We start from the raw sequence: 16,050 nt of genomic DNA, 5'->3' as shown, positions 1-16,050 counted from the left end.
TATAGTAGGCTGTGTGAACCAATCAAAACCATGACTTTTGTCTTCTATGTATAGCCAGCAATAGCAACAGGAAGTTAAGAGACAAGACCTGAAATGGAACAGCATCAATATAAGTCTTTAAAAGCTTTTAGTATCATGTGCCTCTGCGTCCTCCGGTGTCCTCCGGTGCTCCTAACGGCATCTGCAAGATTTCACAGACCGGAGGAAAACAGGCAGTCAGAGCTGATCTGGAGCCTGCTGTCTATGAGAGCCGGCTGTCAATCACTCGCAAACTCCGACCAAACGGTCAAACTAGGCCGCGCTGATCAAATATGAATCAATATTATGTTACGTTGATGCTTATTTCTCTCCTCAAATGTTTTCAGAATCACCTTGTAGTGCACGGTTTAGCTGTAAAATTAGAAAGTTTGTGACGCGGCAGCCATTGTGATTGAGATTTTTTTTAAAGCCTGAAAACAGAGTAATGAGGAGGTGCAGAAGTCTGGGAATCTCTCAGAACACTTGAATTACAATATGCTGAAAGGTTATTATGGAATTTTTGCCTACTGCCACTTTAAGTACGGAAGTTATGTGACAAATAAATCAACGTTGACTTCTGGTTTCCCACGGAACACAAACAGCGGTCTCCTGTCTCCGGCGAAAGTCTGTTGTTTTTTTTGACCCACTCATCCACCCCCAACCTCCTCCCTAGTACGTGGCATTTGTCGCTCTTCATACTTCCTGGTTCAGGATTACGTGGATTACACACAAATTCATTTTGTGGGATGTTTACGAATTGCAGTGCATTATTTTTTATATAGCTACGAATGGCGTATGAGAACAGCCAGTCTGTCTTGAGGAGCCACAAACTTTCATTTATGTCCTGCTAGTTTCAGTAGAGAGCTCTCGTGGTCCACTGTGTAAGGGCACCTCGATAGGCTTTTCCACGCCGATAAAACCCTTGAAAGCTTGGAAGTCTTTGGTACAAATATTTAGTTTTCAGAACACTGATTATTTATCAACTTTCATCTGAGCATTTTGTGTCAGTGGATATCAACTGTATATTACTCGCAGGCATTTTGAAATAAATTATCTTCTGTCACTTTTAATCAGCCTTGAGATCTGATATATAGCACAGCACCAGTTCAGTCAGTTTAACCTCTGACCTGGAGGGAAAACTATCCCTCAAACTGTCAGACGGAGTGACGCAGCAGCCTCTCTTATCTCCTGCGGGAACCGGAATAATGTTTTGTGTCTGTCAGTTATGGCCGTTGGTCTTCAGCCATGTGGGGAAGTTGTTCCCCATGCCTCTGAGCTGTTTTCTGGTTTGCTGTCCCTCTGTTTGACTCATCAGGGCCGATTCCCCCGCACCCCCACTCCTATCTCTGCTGGGTGACTCGGCCCACCCCCTCTCCCACAAATCCATCCTCATTAGGACAGATTCCCATTCCTATTCATCGCTGTCACAGTGTCCGTTAGCGCTGTCAGACACACTCCAGGTGTACGTCTCTCTCTCAGAAACTGTTGGCCGTGATCCTGGTGACCCCCTCCCCCCCAACCCCTCCCAGATGCCAGGCTGCCTGTCGCTGCCTTAACGGGCCAACGCCGGTGTCACGGCCAAACCCACCCTGTGGTTTTTTTGTGGGCCGCGGCTACTGGTGAGCCGCCAGTCTGCTGGTCATGTGACTCCTAGTCCTTCCAGTCCTACCCTGCTCGAGCAGTCTCACTCCTTCTCTGTCCTCTTCTTCTCTACTATGTCCTCCTTGCTATGTCTTTTCTTCCTCCCTGCTGCTTCTCAACTGTTCTGACCCCGTGGATACTGACTTTTACTGGAAAGATTCTACAAATAACGACGGAAAAGAAGACGAGCTATGAAAGGTACAGTCCCTTGTTCATCTTCAACTTTCTCCTTTGCTCCCATCATCTAATCTCTCTGTCTCCATGTGGTAGTATGTGTCCGCTCATTAATGTGCTTTGAAAGCCTGTTTATCTGCCAGGAGCCTGGGTGGCAGGCTATGGTGGAAAAAGGGAGGTCTGGTTTGTGTAACCGCAGAATTGCTGCCGTTGACTAGACGTATAGTAGTGTAGGATGCTAGAGGTGAAAAGACTGGGAAGGCTGATAGCATCCCATCCCCCTGGTGCTGTCCTGGATGGGTGCTGTCAAGATGAGGCGCTCACAATATGAACAAAAAAATACACCTTTTTATCGTCTTATCTTTCTCTCTCTCTCTCTTCACTTGATTTCTGGTGCTTTTATCACACTCATGCACCCTCTTCTACTCCCCCGTTTCTTTCTTTCACCCACTGACCTCTTTATCAGCCCTCTCTGAAGCTCTTATCTGCTCTCGCTTCGTCTATTCGTGGCTGCAGAATCTTGCGTTTGGTGTCGTGCTAAAAGGTGCCCCTGGGTAAACTATCCCCTTGTCTGCATCAGAGGTAGGAAGAGGGTGTGTTCAGTCTGAGGAAGAGGCTTTGAGCAAAACCTACTGTGACACATCTGGATGCTTACCTTGCAGTCTGGTTAGGGCGCAGCGTTGTTGAACCGACTTTTTGTTGGGGGTACTAATGGGAGTGAGAGGTTTTTCCTTTTTGGGTTACTACTCCACTAAAGACGGGATTAACTGAACTCGCTCGCCTATTTCACTTTTCTTCTAGAGAGGCTTTTATAATAAACAACAAAATAACATTCTACAGAACACACTTTATATTATAGTGGGTGTTTTCTGCTGCTTTGACAGCCTTTTTAAATAAGAATGCACAATTATTTTATTTTTATTTTATGAATAAGCAATCAAACATACATCCAGTTATACGAATGACCATATTAACGTTAAAAAATGTTCATAGTGTGTGAGAAAATAATAAAGACTTTTTATTCTAACTTCAACATTGCTGCTCCAACACCTAAGGATCCACCGATATGGGTCATCGGGGCCGATAACGGACTCAAGTAGCTGCATCGGTGACAATGGGGTCGCTCTATTCAATTCAATTCTATGTGTATATACAATATACATTATGTACTGGAATTTTAATTCCTGTTTAAGTTTTGACCAATTTGTTGCTGCATTAAAAAGGTTCACATTTGAAATGTAACTTCTGTTAATTTTTAAGATTTTTTTTTTACAAGTTTGTTGGTGAACAATTTATTATTTTAATAATAATTAACAATTCAGTAAATTTATATATATATGTATTTAATTTAGGGCTGTCAATCAATTAAAATATTTAATCGCACATTTTTTATACGTTCAAAATATATCTTAAAAGGGAGATTAGTAAGTATTTAATACTTTTATCAACATGGGAGTGGACAAGTATGCTGCTTTATGCAAATGTATGTATATATGTATTATTATAAATCAATTAACAACACAGAACAGTGACACATATTGTCCAGAAACCCACAGGTACTATATTTAGCATAAAAATATGCTTTACATGTCTGTAAAGGGGAGACTCATGGGTACCCATAGAACCCATTTTCATTTACATACTGTATCCTGAGGTCAGAGGTCAAGGGACCCCTTTGAAAATGGCCATGCCAGTTTTTCCTCGCCAAAGTTTAGCGCAAGTTTGGAGTGTTATTTAGCCTCCTTCGGTGCATCTTTTCTTTAGGAGCATCAGAGCATACATTTTGAGCATATCGCTCTCCTTTTGAACCCATAAATCCGCTTATTGCTCTTGATTCTGAAATAATATAAAACCTGATGTTAATAATGAGACAGACTTGTTTAAAATATCCCAATAGTGTTCTGTGTCTTTCTCTCTCCAACCTGTTCTTGTGGTGTTCTCTTTCCCCCCAACTGTTATTTCTTTTCTCAACACTTTAAAACAGACTTTTATTGCGTCTCCGTTTAATTGGCGCCGGTGGTTCACGCTCAGTCGTTGTCTCTGTGTGAATGGCGTCTCGTGCTGCTGGAAGGTTTTCAGTCCCAGTCTGGTCTGCTCTGTCTCAACAGTCGTCCATGCTCGCGGTAATGGGTGTCGGGGGCTCTGCATGTTCTGCAGAATATTCCCTTTGACCAAAAGCTGCTGAGTGTGTCTGCACGGTGGACCCTCATCAAAGCGAGGCAGTGAAGGAGAGGAGAGGGTTTTAATAGTACGCATACTTCCAGTTTTTCTGCATTGTTGTGGTCTATCTGCAACTGTTTATGGAAAAACAGGAGGCGAGTTCTCTTACCCTCAGTATTCTGTGTTGTGCCGACAGTTCAGTGTGGTCGCGGCATGTTAGCAATCAACATTCAGCTCTCGCCTAAACAAGGGGCCTAAATCGAAATCACATTTGCTCCGGCAGTTTCTCTGCTGGCTTTGGAAGAACTAATGTTTCTCCACCGCTAATTAGCCCGGGAGTGGCTGAACCCCGTCGCTTTCAAAAAAGCTTATTCAAAAGTACAAAGGCCCCGGCTGAAGAGCCTCACGGCTTGGCCCTGAGCCCAGACCTGCTTTCCTCCACCAGCTGAAATGAATCACGGTGAGCGTTTACCTATTCACGCTGCCATAAACAAATCAGCTGGTGTGATAACTTGAAGAATGAGGTGGTGTTAGGGGGCTTTTAAAAAGCCAACAAAGCAGACCAGAAGCCTCTGAGTGAACAACCGGGTCATACCTCGTTGTCAACACTAGATGGAGCTCTTCGCTGTGACGCTCTACACCACAGTGGGAGTCAGTGTTTGGAGTGAATACATGCCAGTTCTAATGAGTCTGTAGCCCTTATGTTTAATACACTACTGTCCACAAAAACAAACCTTTTAAATGAGAAATCTCTGCCTCGTCCTTTATGTCCCCTTTTTCCCCTCTGACTGGCCAGTGTCCCAGTGTCCTCTCCTGTGTGTCCTTTGTTCAGCGGCCAGCTGAAACGGAGCCCCGTCCTTATCTTTGGGTCTTTGTGCGTGCGTTTTGATTCCCTTCCTTCCTCTCCATCTGTCCGGGTTGTCCTCCACTGTGCTTTTGAACCCCCAAATGTGTAAACAGCATGATGAATGAGACGTTTGTCTGCTTGTTCAACTGACTGTTTAAGTGTCTTCATGTCACTTTTTTAGCGCTAATGGACTTTGTTTGGCGATGAGTCGTTGGGTGTGATGTCCACTGAGAAAGGATTATGACTCAAATCAGACTGAGCCATTGTTTTTTTTTTTTAACACGATGCTGTAGTGCAGTGCTTGAAGTGGAAAAATATTCACATGTTGGCGTGTGTATCAGCAATCTGTTGCAACTTATTCCTATTTATTCATTACTTCTTTAAGCATGTTAAACTGCGTCAGTCATAATCAGCTGTTGTATTTATTGCTATTATTATACTTGGGCTATGCATCTTCTATAATAGGCCTATAATACTCAAATAATGTTCCAACTGTTGTGTTTGTATAGGGTTAATACTTAAAATGCTTTCCTGTGTTATTCGTAGTATCGCTCTATAATATATTATATGGATGTCTATAGGCTGGAATCAACAGCATCCAGTCAGACAGGCAGGTATATACATGCAGAGCTGAGGTGTGTGAGCTCTTCATTCAGATTTTAGGAGCAGTGTCCCAGTCAGGATGCTCCCACATATTATACAGAGACACATTCTGAGTTTATACAGTGAATCAAAGATACCAGGAGATATTGGGTTTGGGGGTCCTCCTTCAAGAAAATTTGAAGGATTTTGACTTAATACTATGCAAATTTACATCATTTTGGACATTATTATTAGGCTACTACAGGCTAGATAACGCCCAAAGTTAAATAATTATTTTATTATCTCACCCCCCCCGTCCCCCGTGCTGTGCGTCGGCTCGTCCTGATGCTCTCCACATAGTTTTTTTATGTCCATACGGCTTATGATGCTTACAAATACGCTGGCGCTGCGCCGTTATGAATCTCCCGGAGAATCTGATATGGAGAGTACCGGCAGCTTGTGATAAGTTCCGGTGCGATAGAAAAAGTCATGTTAGCCAAGTATTAAAATGTAGAAGTGGCGGTACTGCGTACCGGTGTGTACCGGCCCACTTCGAACACTGCTCTAGTGTCTTTACTGCTACTTCCGGTTGGTAGATCTTGACCCATGAGCTACGAGTCACCAGCTCATAACCGGCCTAATTACATGCAGATTAGCTGATGGAATAAAATACCTCATATATTCTGCTCCTCCACCTATTTCCCATATACAGCCTTTGATGAGAGTTGTATGATGTCTCTGTAGCTCAGGGGGGGTGGGTTCTTAAGTATGAGGAAACAACCCCAGTGATGTCATCAGGTTTAGGGCTTGGAGACTATAAATTGTTAACGTATAGCCATAGTTAACAGTTACAAACTGGGGCGTATGGGGTTTGACAATCGTGAGCATTGACCAGGCAGAGGAAGTTGATCTAAAGATGCAGTTGCATCATGGGAAATGTAGGATCTAGCTCTCTGCAGCTTGGCCCATACTAGGAACTAAAAGTGAAGATATCTCAGCTCTAGCTGCATCAATTAGGGTTATTCTTTTAGTCTGTAGAAGATGTGCAATACTACACCACTGTAGTACCCCTTTAAGGTAAATTTACATTGCATGAGATACACCTATTTTAGCATATAGCTATATTAAAGAATGTTATAATGTATGTTGTGTCTTATGTAGGGGTGCAACTCACTGTTCCATTAATAGTAGCGTATTTGTTTTAAAACAAGGTCACAAGTACCTCAGAGTTTATTTTAGGATTTGCTCTGTGGTCTGACTCCAAATAAAGTATTCATTCCAATACATTATGAAATACAGATAAGCAAGGTCATTGAGGCATTTCTGAAGCTGTAACAAGCAATTAAATGAACAATTATCACATTTTGAATTAATGAACTTCTGAGATGATAGATTAATAATTTCAGCACTTATCTAACGAGTGTTTGTGAGCATATCTGTTGAATTAGGCCGTGGTTCTCTGTACGTTCTCTGTATTTTACGGAGTCATTCTGTGGATGTCATTCCATCATTTCTAGCTTTTGAATGTGACAGGATTTTCAGGCAATCTTCCTACATCTCCTTCCCCCCAGTTGGATCGGCCTCAAGTCATGACGCCACTTGTCACTTTCGTCATCTGATTGATCTGGCCTGTCCCTGATGGAGTGGGAAAGCACCGTTCTAAATTTACCACCCACCCACCCACCCACCCACCCCACGGGTACATGCCTGCTGAGTGGATCTAGCCACAACACATGCGCCCCTAAGGGAAGGGTTGTAGATAGAAAGTGGGTGGGGGGGTGTTAGCTGGCAGGGGCCTTTGGACCAGTCTATCTTTATGTCCCAGTAGTCCTGTCCCACACAAGCCCTCCAGAGCTCTGACCTTCTCAGGGACCGTGGAAACCGGTAGACTCTCAACCAAACAGGAAAGACTTTTAGCTAACTTGTAACTGTAACCACCTGCAACACTTCAACTCTAAGACCCAATGGCTCTCTGAGAAGATACCCTACACTAAGAAGGTATGTGGCTTTCAACTGATGACCGATAGGATTAGTTGTTGAATGACTTTGGTGGTGAAACATTTTTTTTTTTATGGTCCTAGATTAGGTGGTTTTAGGATTGATGCCAACACAGGTAGAACATTAATGTTCAGGAGAAGTGTTTTTTTAAATAATAATGTTTGCAGGAAAAATCCATTCTGGATTAATGATTTAATTACAATCTGGTACATTTAACCGTTTCTGATGAGACTGTCAGATCCAAGAAGCAGCTCAGCAACAGATTCCAGCTCCTCGTGTCTGTAATTTATGACATGTTCAGATACAAATGTGGAGCTTGTTCCAATCTCTCAACTGAAAGTGATTCGCTGGATATATCCGTACCTCCATACGTGTATTTATCTTAGTATATACAGTGTGTGTGTAGGAAATTAATGAGTATGAGTGAGATTTACATTTTGGGGCTGCTGAGCTCCTCCGTGTGTTTGTGTGATTCATTCAGTGGTGAGTGACTTAGACTACAGTTGTTCATTGTGCTGCACCTGCTCTCACTCTGTCAGGACGCACCGACAGAAATAGAGCGCTGCCTAACAGGGCAACACACACCGAAACATTTTACACAAGTTTTTTCCATTGAGCCCCGTCTTTAATCGTTACTCATGTCAGCGTTTTAGCACTATGCTCAACACCCAGCAATGAGAATCCATGTTATCATTTAGCTACCGCCTCCACTTAAAGGGGCTGGATGTAAGAATCATAATTTGCTTGTTAACAGTTACGCCTGTGGACGCAAAGCCAATGACTGTCAGCGTCCCTGTGCTCGCACAAACAACACACAAAACTGAACGTGATTGACAGGCATCATGTTGATTAACGTTCGCAACATTAGCCAGCTAAAAGCACAATATCACTATATAATTCACCTGCTTGGCAGTAATGTACCAAACGAAGGTCCCTCCATGAATGGATATTGATCCATGGTCAGAAGACACCAGGGAGACGCCGTAGTTTTGGTCTCCCTGAACCGGAGTCGATAACTTTACTCACTCCAGAGTTAAACCCCCGTCACTCCACCCAGCAGCAGGGAAACAAGACACATTTCGGCACAAACTGCAACATCCACTGAACATTCACTTGATATTCCGAAAGCTGAAAAGAAACTCTCCGCTGCTTGCTCGTTTTCTCCACTCTCTCTCTCTCTTGTTTCACCACTCACTTCCCACGTGCACACACACACTCACTCAAAATAGTTTTTGCCCGACGTCGGTCACATTCCTGTTTTTGCCAGACGGGCTTTACTAGATATAACTTTGTTTCTTTTGTGCTTCCGTGGAGTTTGTGTCTGAGTTGTGGTGGGGGCTGGTCGTTTGTTAGCGTTAGCGGACTCCATTTCCAACCAAACGTTAGCTACGGCTAAGGCGCTCGCCAGCGTGCATAACGTCACATTCGTTGTATTTTTTTCGGAAAAACGGGCCCAGGTTCTTCACATTAAAATCAGTCTACAGGCTGATAGAGGAAACCCCAGAAAGTTGCAGAGGGTTTCATTTTTTTTTGTAAAATATTTAATCAAACCCATTTTCATTCACATATCTTGAGGTCAGAGGTCAAGGGAGCCCTTTGAAAATAGCCATGACAGTTTTTCCTCGTAAAAAGTTACATGCAGTCCCTTTTTAATGTATGAAAACTTTATTATTATTATTTTAAAACCCGTAATGTCAGGAAACCAAAACTGTGTGAAATTCTGATGTTAAAGTGTTATATAAATAACTCCAGATTTCTGCATATTCTCTTGTATACGTCATTAAATCATGATCCCTGAGCAATCGGTTTATTTTTACCATCCGCTCCAAATATACATGAGCCCTGGTTCAGTTATTTAATTGGCTCATCTGATTTCTGGCGTGGGAGGAGGCGAGGCAGAGCTTCGATGTTGTTGTCAGTGGTTGGCTGTGTCTCTGGCTCTGTCACTGTCACTTTTCTCAGCTGTTTGTCATGGTGTCAGACTGCCGTAGGGTTATTTGCTTGGCTCAGATCCAGAGCAACTGATCTCCTACTGGGGTTGAGAGGAAGTGCACTGTCAGATCTGTGTTGTCTGGGGTCCAAGGTAGTCATTTTGAGGCTTTTCATTTTCCTTTTGGGGAGTTGAGCTCAGGCCTCTGACGGCTTATTCACCTGTCAAAGATGGAGAGTGTGTTGCTGTCAGTTTAGCAGGAGCTGCTCTATCACAGGACAAAAAGACCTACAGCAGTGTGTTTGCAGCCTTCACAGATAACAGAGACAAACGGTTGAGCCTGCCTGCGGATTAATGTCTCGCTGACAGAAGCACCATGACTGAACATGTCTCATACTGCTGTTCAAAGCCTTATTTTAGCCTGGACGTCCCCTATTGACAGCCAGGGATGACCAAACACAGGGTGGACGAGTTAAATAGAGCTTAGGCTGACCTAAGACTTTTTCTGTTTACTGTTCTGTCGCCATAGCTGGACATGAACAGTGTCTCAGCTCAGTTTGCTCTGTAGTACATCCTGTATCAACTGGAAGCATATTTCAAGATGTGCATGTGTAAATTTGGATGTACATGTTAGAAAATAGTAGAAACGCCTATATTACTATTTCACACGATCGAAGGTAACATCTTCAAATTTTGTGTTTTGTCCAACCAATGATGCTGGACTCCCAGCTGGGTCAGGCCCTGCAGCCCCTGAGGGTTCGTGTCTGTTTTTGGTAATTTGATTGATTGAATCAAATACCTGCATGACCTTAAGGCGGCATCTACATTTTTACCTTTGAGGCACTGTATATTTCAGTTGATGTTTTGCTTTCATGGTGCACATTACTGAATATATTTGTGTTAAAAGCTGTATTGAGGTTTCTTTTTTGCCCACTTGGGGGCAGCGGAGTGAGCTGCAATATTGACTAGCTGTGAAAACAACATTGACAAGGTTAAAGTTGACATATCACGCTCATTTTTAGGTTCATGGTTGTATTTTGGGGTTTCTACTAGAACATGTTTACACACTTTAATGTTGAAAAAACACATTATTGTTCTCATCCTGTCTGTTTGAATATACCTGTAACGCTCCGGTTTGGCGCCTGTCTCTATAAGACCCCCTCCTGAAAAAAGCCCAGTCTGCTCTGATTGGCTGGTGAGAAAAATACGGTGCACCTTAACAAAAGGTAGTTCTCAAGCTGTGGGCGGTATATTCTAATGAGCCTGCATGTGACATAGGAAGGGGGGGCAGATCTGAATGGCTTGTTGAATCACATGTTTTCTGATCAAGGCAGCCAATAAAAAACTGACTGGGTTGTCTTGTTTCACAGTTTGTGGGATGGTAGGAACTCCAGATACCCAAATGGATGTAAACAAGCATTGAGAAATTGAGTTTTTCATGATATGTCCCCAATAATATGGCCAACATGTTAGCAAAGAGTTTCCTCTTTACCAGGGCTGTCAAAGTTAACGCAAATGCTAAATGCAGTACCTGTGAGGGTTTCTGGACAATATATGTCATTTCTTTTGTGTTGTTAATTGATCTCCAAAAATTGCAATTAATCATGCAAGAAATTCACGTAAGGAATGTAAGGCCAACTCTACTTTTAGCTCTGTTTTGCTCTCCTCCACCAAGGGAAATATCTGGCTCTTGAGCTGCTAAATGCTCCATGTTCACCAGCTAGTTGCTAACTTTGTGCGTCTATAACTGTTGGGTTCTGGGCAACATTGATTAGCGCAGCTTTAGATCAAATTACCACATACTGACACAACGCAGGGCAGAGTAGTCTTCTAGCTTAGGAGTACTGGTTGGTTTCATGGCCTTTGGGCAAAATATAATGAAGCTGTGATGTGTAGTTTGCAGTGTATGTTGTTCTAGCAGGTCGTTCCAGCACTGCTGACCAACCCTGCTGAGTCTTACAGTTAAGGCAATGACTTTCCTGTCTACTGTAACTGGATCCTTGTCCATCAGTCTGCCTCAGCCAGATGACGCTAAAGTGTCCCTGTCTGCGGACCCACATGGACCCTCTCCAGGCTTTATGTAGCACCTCTTGCAGGAGGCTTATGCCTGCTGATCTCACGTGGTGGGTCTTAAGTGCTTATTTACACCTCCATGACAGCTTTCTCCTTTATTTTAAACCCACCGGGCCCAGTTTAAAGTCTAATTAGTGGTGATTTATGATGAGCCACTAATAGCCAATAACAGGGTCTCTCTACCCTTGGCGTTGACCTCAGAGTTGAGCTCTGACACAAGCTTCTATGACTGAGATGCATTACAGACTGCGAGCATTCATGATTTTGATAGCTTAACACCCAGAAAAGATATAAAGAGACAAAAGTGGCGCAAAAGCATGAATATTTTTGCAAGCTTTTCTCACTATCATTCGAGACTACATATCTTTTGCACTTAGATTAATGTTTTCTACCCAGAATCCCTTGGTATTGTCATCATGTTGTCTTTATACCAACACTAAAATCAAGTCTATTCCCAAACCAAGTTGTGGCATGTATCATGTTGACTTGTTTTTGGACCTTCCCTTTAGAATTGTCTCTATTTTGCATGCAGTCTGGCTGCACTGCTGGATTAGTTTTAGTAGTTGAAAAGTAGCTGGAAGCAAAGGACAGAAAGTGAGAGTGAACAGACCATCTCTTGCGACGCTGTGGGATTCCACCCAATGGCAGCCTCCGCTCCGCTGGCTCACCTCACACTGTGTCGACTCTGGAGGGGAAACGAGAGACACAAGCTTTCCACCACTGTCTCTACCATCCCTTTAAGTGTTCCCGCCGTCCAGGATGACAGTTCTTGGGAAGGTGTCCTCCGCGCTCGGGATGGAAACTAATTCCCTGGCAAGTGGGATCGATGAGGATTACTGGTGCTGTAGCTCTCTCCCCTGACCAGATGTGCTGCGTGTACCTCACTGAAGCACACACGTGTCTTTAGGTATATATTCCCCCGGGCTCCGTTTGAATCCGATATTGTAGACGCGTGTTTCAGGGTTTCAGGTGCATCACATGTCTCGAGGGTGTCATCATCGCTGAGGAACAGATGGTGCTATATTGATTTACAAATTAATCATGATTGCAATTATGGGTGTGGGACGTGTGCAGCCCACTCGCTGTCGGGATTTAGTTTCTTACTTATTCAGGGACAGGAAAAGGAAAAGTCTTTAAAAATCAGTGTGATTCATGTTTTTTGGCATTGTATTAAGATATTTGGTCTGTTTTTGTTGTTTGGTACCTTGTTTTATTCCAATGGATAATTGGCAAGAAGTACTTCAAATAGCAGAAAGAAAATGGTTATAGCAAATGTCAGGTTTTTATGGAGGACGGAACCTGCCAAAATTAAAAATGAATCAATCAATAAATACATAAATGTCATTAAATGTAGCAAAAATAATATTAAAAATAAATGTAGCTGTTAATGAATTGATAAAATGTGACATAAATTGATATTTCTGTTTTCTGACCCAATGACAAGTGTTGAGTGACAGCCCCCTCATATAGTATAGTGAGGTAGAAATGCATAAAAGAAATGTAAAGACAAATGTGTAAAGAATTGTATAAAGAAAAGAATACAGAAATAAATGAGTTTGGCGAAATAAATAAGGGGTGAAATGCAAAGGGAAAATCGCGTAGATATAAATAAATAAATAAATAAATAAATAAATAAATAAATAAATGCATAAATACATAAATAAATACATACATTTAAAAATAGATAAAATAATTAAAAAATAAATGCATAAATACAAAAATAAATGAATAAATTAAAAAAATTATAAAAAATATATACAATAAATAAAAAGGAAAAATTAAACATAATAAATAGGGGAATTGATACAAAGAAATAAAGAAAGAGGCAAATTAAAACAGAAATATCAATTTATGTCACATTAGATCAATTAATTAATGGCTACATTTATTTTTTATATTTGCTACATTCAATGACATTTATCTATAAAGTCATTTATTTATTCACTAATTTGTTATTTTTATTTTGGCAGCTTCCATACTCCATAGTTTTGGTGTCAGCACTGTAGAATCACAAAGTCTTCCTAGAGTTTGAAAAGGCATTGTACGTCACAGATTGGTGATACATAACAGTTATGGAATATCTGTGGATGGAACTGTTGTTGAATCTCCTTTTGTAAAGACGAGACATTATTGGTTGTCGGGTGAGGGAACCACCTTAATCTTTCCATTGGCCTAACGGAGGTATAGCTGAGGCCCAGGGCCAAATTTAAGCTCAGTGAAAGGCCTCGAGGCACACATCGCTGGACCTCTTGGATCACTCCACTTGGAGTCACTGAGTCCTCTACTTAAAACCTCTTATCTGTTTTATTTTGGGAAAGCCACGCTGAGGTGTGTGTTTGTGTCTTTCTGGGTGTTAATACCCGTTACAATTGCCAGAGAAGGTCAGCGTTGTCTTGGTGAATCTATTTGTAGTGCGACTGTAAAGTTTCAAAGACTTAAGACAGTCATGAAACGAAGTTGATAATGAGGTTTGAAGCTCAGGTCCAGGAGTGTCTCTTGAAGTTTAAGGTCTGTCATATCTGACCCAAGAGGCCCTGCAGGGCTCAGGGTGCCACACATTGTATACACAATGACATTTAAACTAGCTAGCTGATTCTGTTAACACTCTGCATATATAGCAGGACAGATCGGTTGGATAAACAGTTCCTTTTTGAATGTGGTTGTAAAATATCTGGTTTTGTTGTATTAAATTATGTATTAAATTTCTTCAAATTATTACAATTATTGATATTTTTACATAACGTGAAAACTTAAATGTATAATTTGATGCAACAAATTCAGATATTTTGTAAATGGAAAAATAATGGAGAAAAGTTGTTGAATTTAAGTTGTGGTCCATTTCGTGTTCACACTAACTTTTTACAAATGAACCAAGAGGAGTAAACATGGAGGCATAAGACTGATTGGACAGTTTTTGATGACTCATCATCCTGCATCATCAACGCTACATGGATCCATGTGGGGAGGTCAAATTCCGGTGATTGACAGCAGGTCATACAGCACTTTACTGTGCCTCTTTGTATTCATTTATCCACTGTGGTGATCAGGAATATAAAGCCAAAGGGAGAGTTGGGCTGGGCGATACAGAGAAAATCAAATATCGCAATACTTCTGACCAAATACCTCGATATCGATATTGTAGGGTTGACCAATGGTGCTTTCACAAAATAATTACACAGTAAGATTTTTGCTAAATAATCATCAGTAATGTGGATATAACGATTAAGTTGTAATTGAACAGTCTGGTAAGTTCAGAAAATTACTACACTTTACTGTAATGCAGCCTTTAAAACCAGGAAAAGACAACACTTATGCCATATCACGATATTACGATATCCAAAACCTATAGACTATAGATTATATCTAGTCTCATCAGTTCCTCACTTTTTAATGAGGAACTACCAAAGTTCACGGAACAAAGGCTCAACAAACTTTTAGGAAGTTAACATTTCAACTGCTGTCAATGCTTGCATATCAGCATGTTACATGTTACCAAAGGATCCTGTATAAATATACAGGACATCACTTGATAAGCACATGGCTTGTGTAAATAAAGTTCTGCAGCTTATGAATTCATGCTAAAATCTAATTTCTGCTATCACACAATCCTGTAGTTGGTCTGCTTTGTGTTTGCACCACGGCTCCGTTGGGACCGTTGTTGACTTGTCGAGCAGTTTCTTAGTTCTTACTCAAAATGGTCAAAAGCTAAACCTAAATAGATTTGATAACAATCTTTTAAAGAACTTCGGTTCAAACTACGGATTCAAATTCCGTGTTCAGATTTTATATCGAGACGTGTTGCAAAGAACATTTTATATCTCAACATACAATTCTGAGTCTTTAAAGGTCAAAGGGCACATAGAAGTGCTTCATGCTGAAATCCCATCATGACCAGTAAAAGACATCAAACAGCCATGCAAATGGAGTTTTAGCCTCAGTTCTCCTCCCTCTAACTCCCTTTTATGTGTGCGTATGAATATCTTTACCTTTTCATCCCCCTTCCCACCCCCCCCCGTCTGAATTTATGGCCATGCTGCAGAGGCTCAGGCTCTGTTATGTGTCTGCTGAGACGGCGTGGCCGTGCGCACTGGATCCCTCCGCCACTCTCTCGCCAGACAAGACGGATATGTTTCCTAGGGGACGCCATAAATCTGTACTTTATTTCTAAGATGGCTGTGAGAGAGCCCAGAGCAGGAGACGAGCCCTGCTAATGCTTAAATCTCTCCCTCTTTCTCAACGTTCGTGAAAGTTAGTTTTTTTTCCGACCATGAAGGTGATGCAGCCGTTAAGCACTTCTCCCCTATAGCAGACCTGTCGGGATGCCTCTGCTGCGCTATAGGTCATTTGAAGTGCAAACATGGACTGTCTGGAAGTGTTTATCTAATAATGACCCACTGACTGGCTGCACATGTGAGCTTGTCCAGGCTGAAATAGCATCCACTCTGAATGTGGAGCTGACTGAACATCTGGGGGGATGATTAGTGGAGAGGCGTGGCTCTCTTATTATGACATTAAACATAACCTGCCTCGGTCTTGGTGCTGTTTAATTTCAAGGACCTGAAGTGCCTTTCTAGTAGTGTTTTAACATGTTAGCTTACCAATCTATCAGCCTGACATTGTTATTGTA

The 16,050-nt window shown here is 41.8% G+C and overlaps 1 protein-coding gene across 4 annotated transcripts in view; it reads left to right on the top strand.

The window, feature by feature from the left end:
- The window catches only part of svila (supervillin a), a 100,862-nt gene that overhangs the window by 14,627 nt on the left and 70,185 nt on the right, over positions 1-16,050 (top strand). The window contains exon 1 of one of the 4 annotated variants that reach the window (XM_037756892.1): positions 1,730-1,857. The exons of 2 other annotated variants lie outside the window; for them this stretch is intronic. In XM_037756892.1, coding sequence (XP_037612820.1) covers positions 1,851-1,857 — 7 coding nt within the window. In that variant the 5' untranslated portion in view covers positions 1,730-1,850. Of the gene's footprint in view, positions 1-1,729; positions 1,858-7,242; positions 7,421-16,050 lie in introns of those variants that run through there. One more of the 4 variants, XM_037756908.1, reaches the window with a different exon arrangement.

This window comes from Sebastes umbrosus, chromosome 21, assembly GCF_015220745.1.
Source record: "Sebastes umbrosus isolate fSebUmb1 chromosome 21, fSebUmb1.pri, whole genome shotgun sequence".
Taxonomy (NCBI): Eukaryota; Metazoa; Chordata; class Actinopteri; order Perciformes; family Sebastidae; genus Sebastes; species Sebastes umbrosus.
This window is presented reverse-complemented; position numbering and strand designations above follow the sequence as displayed.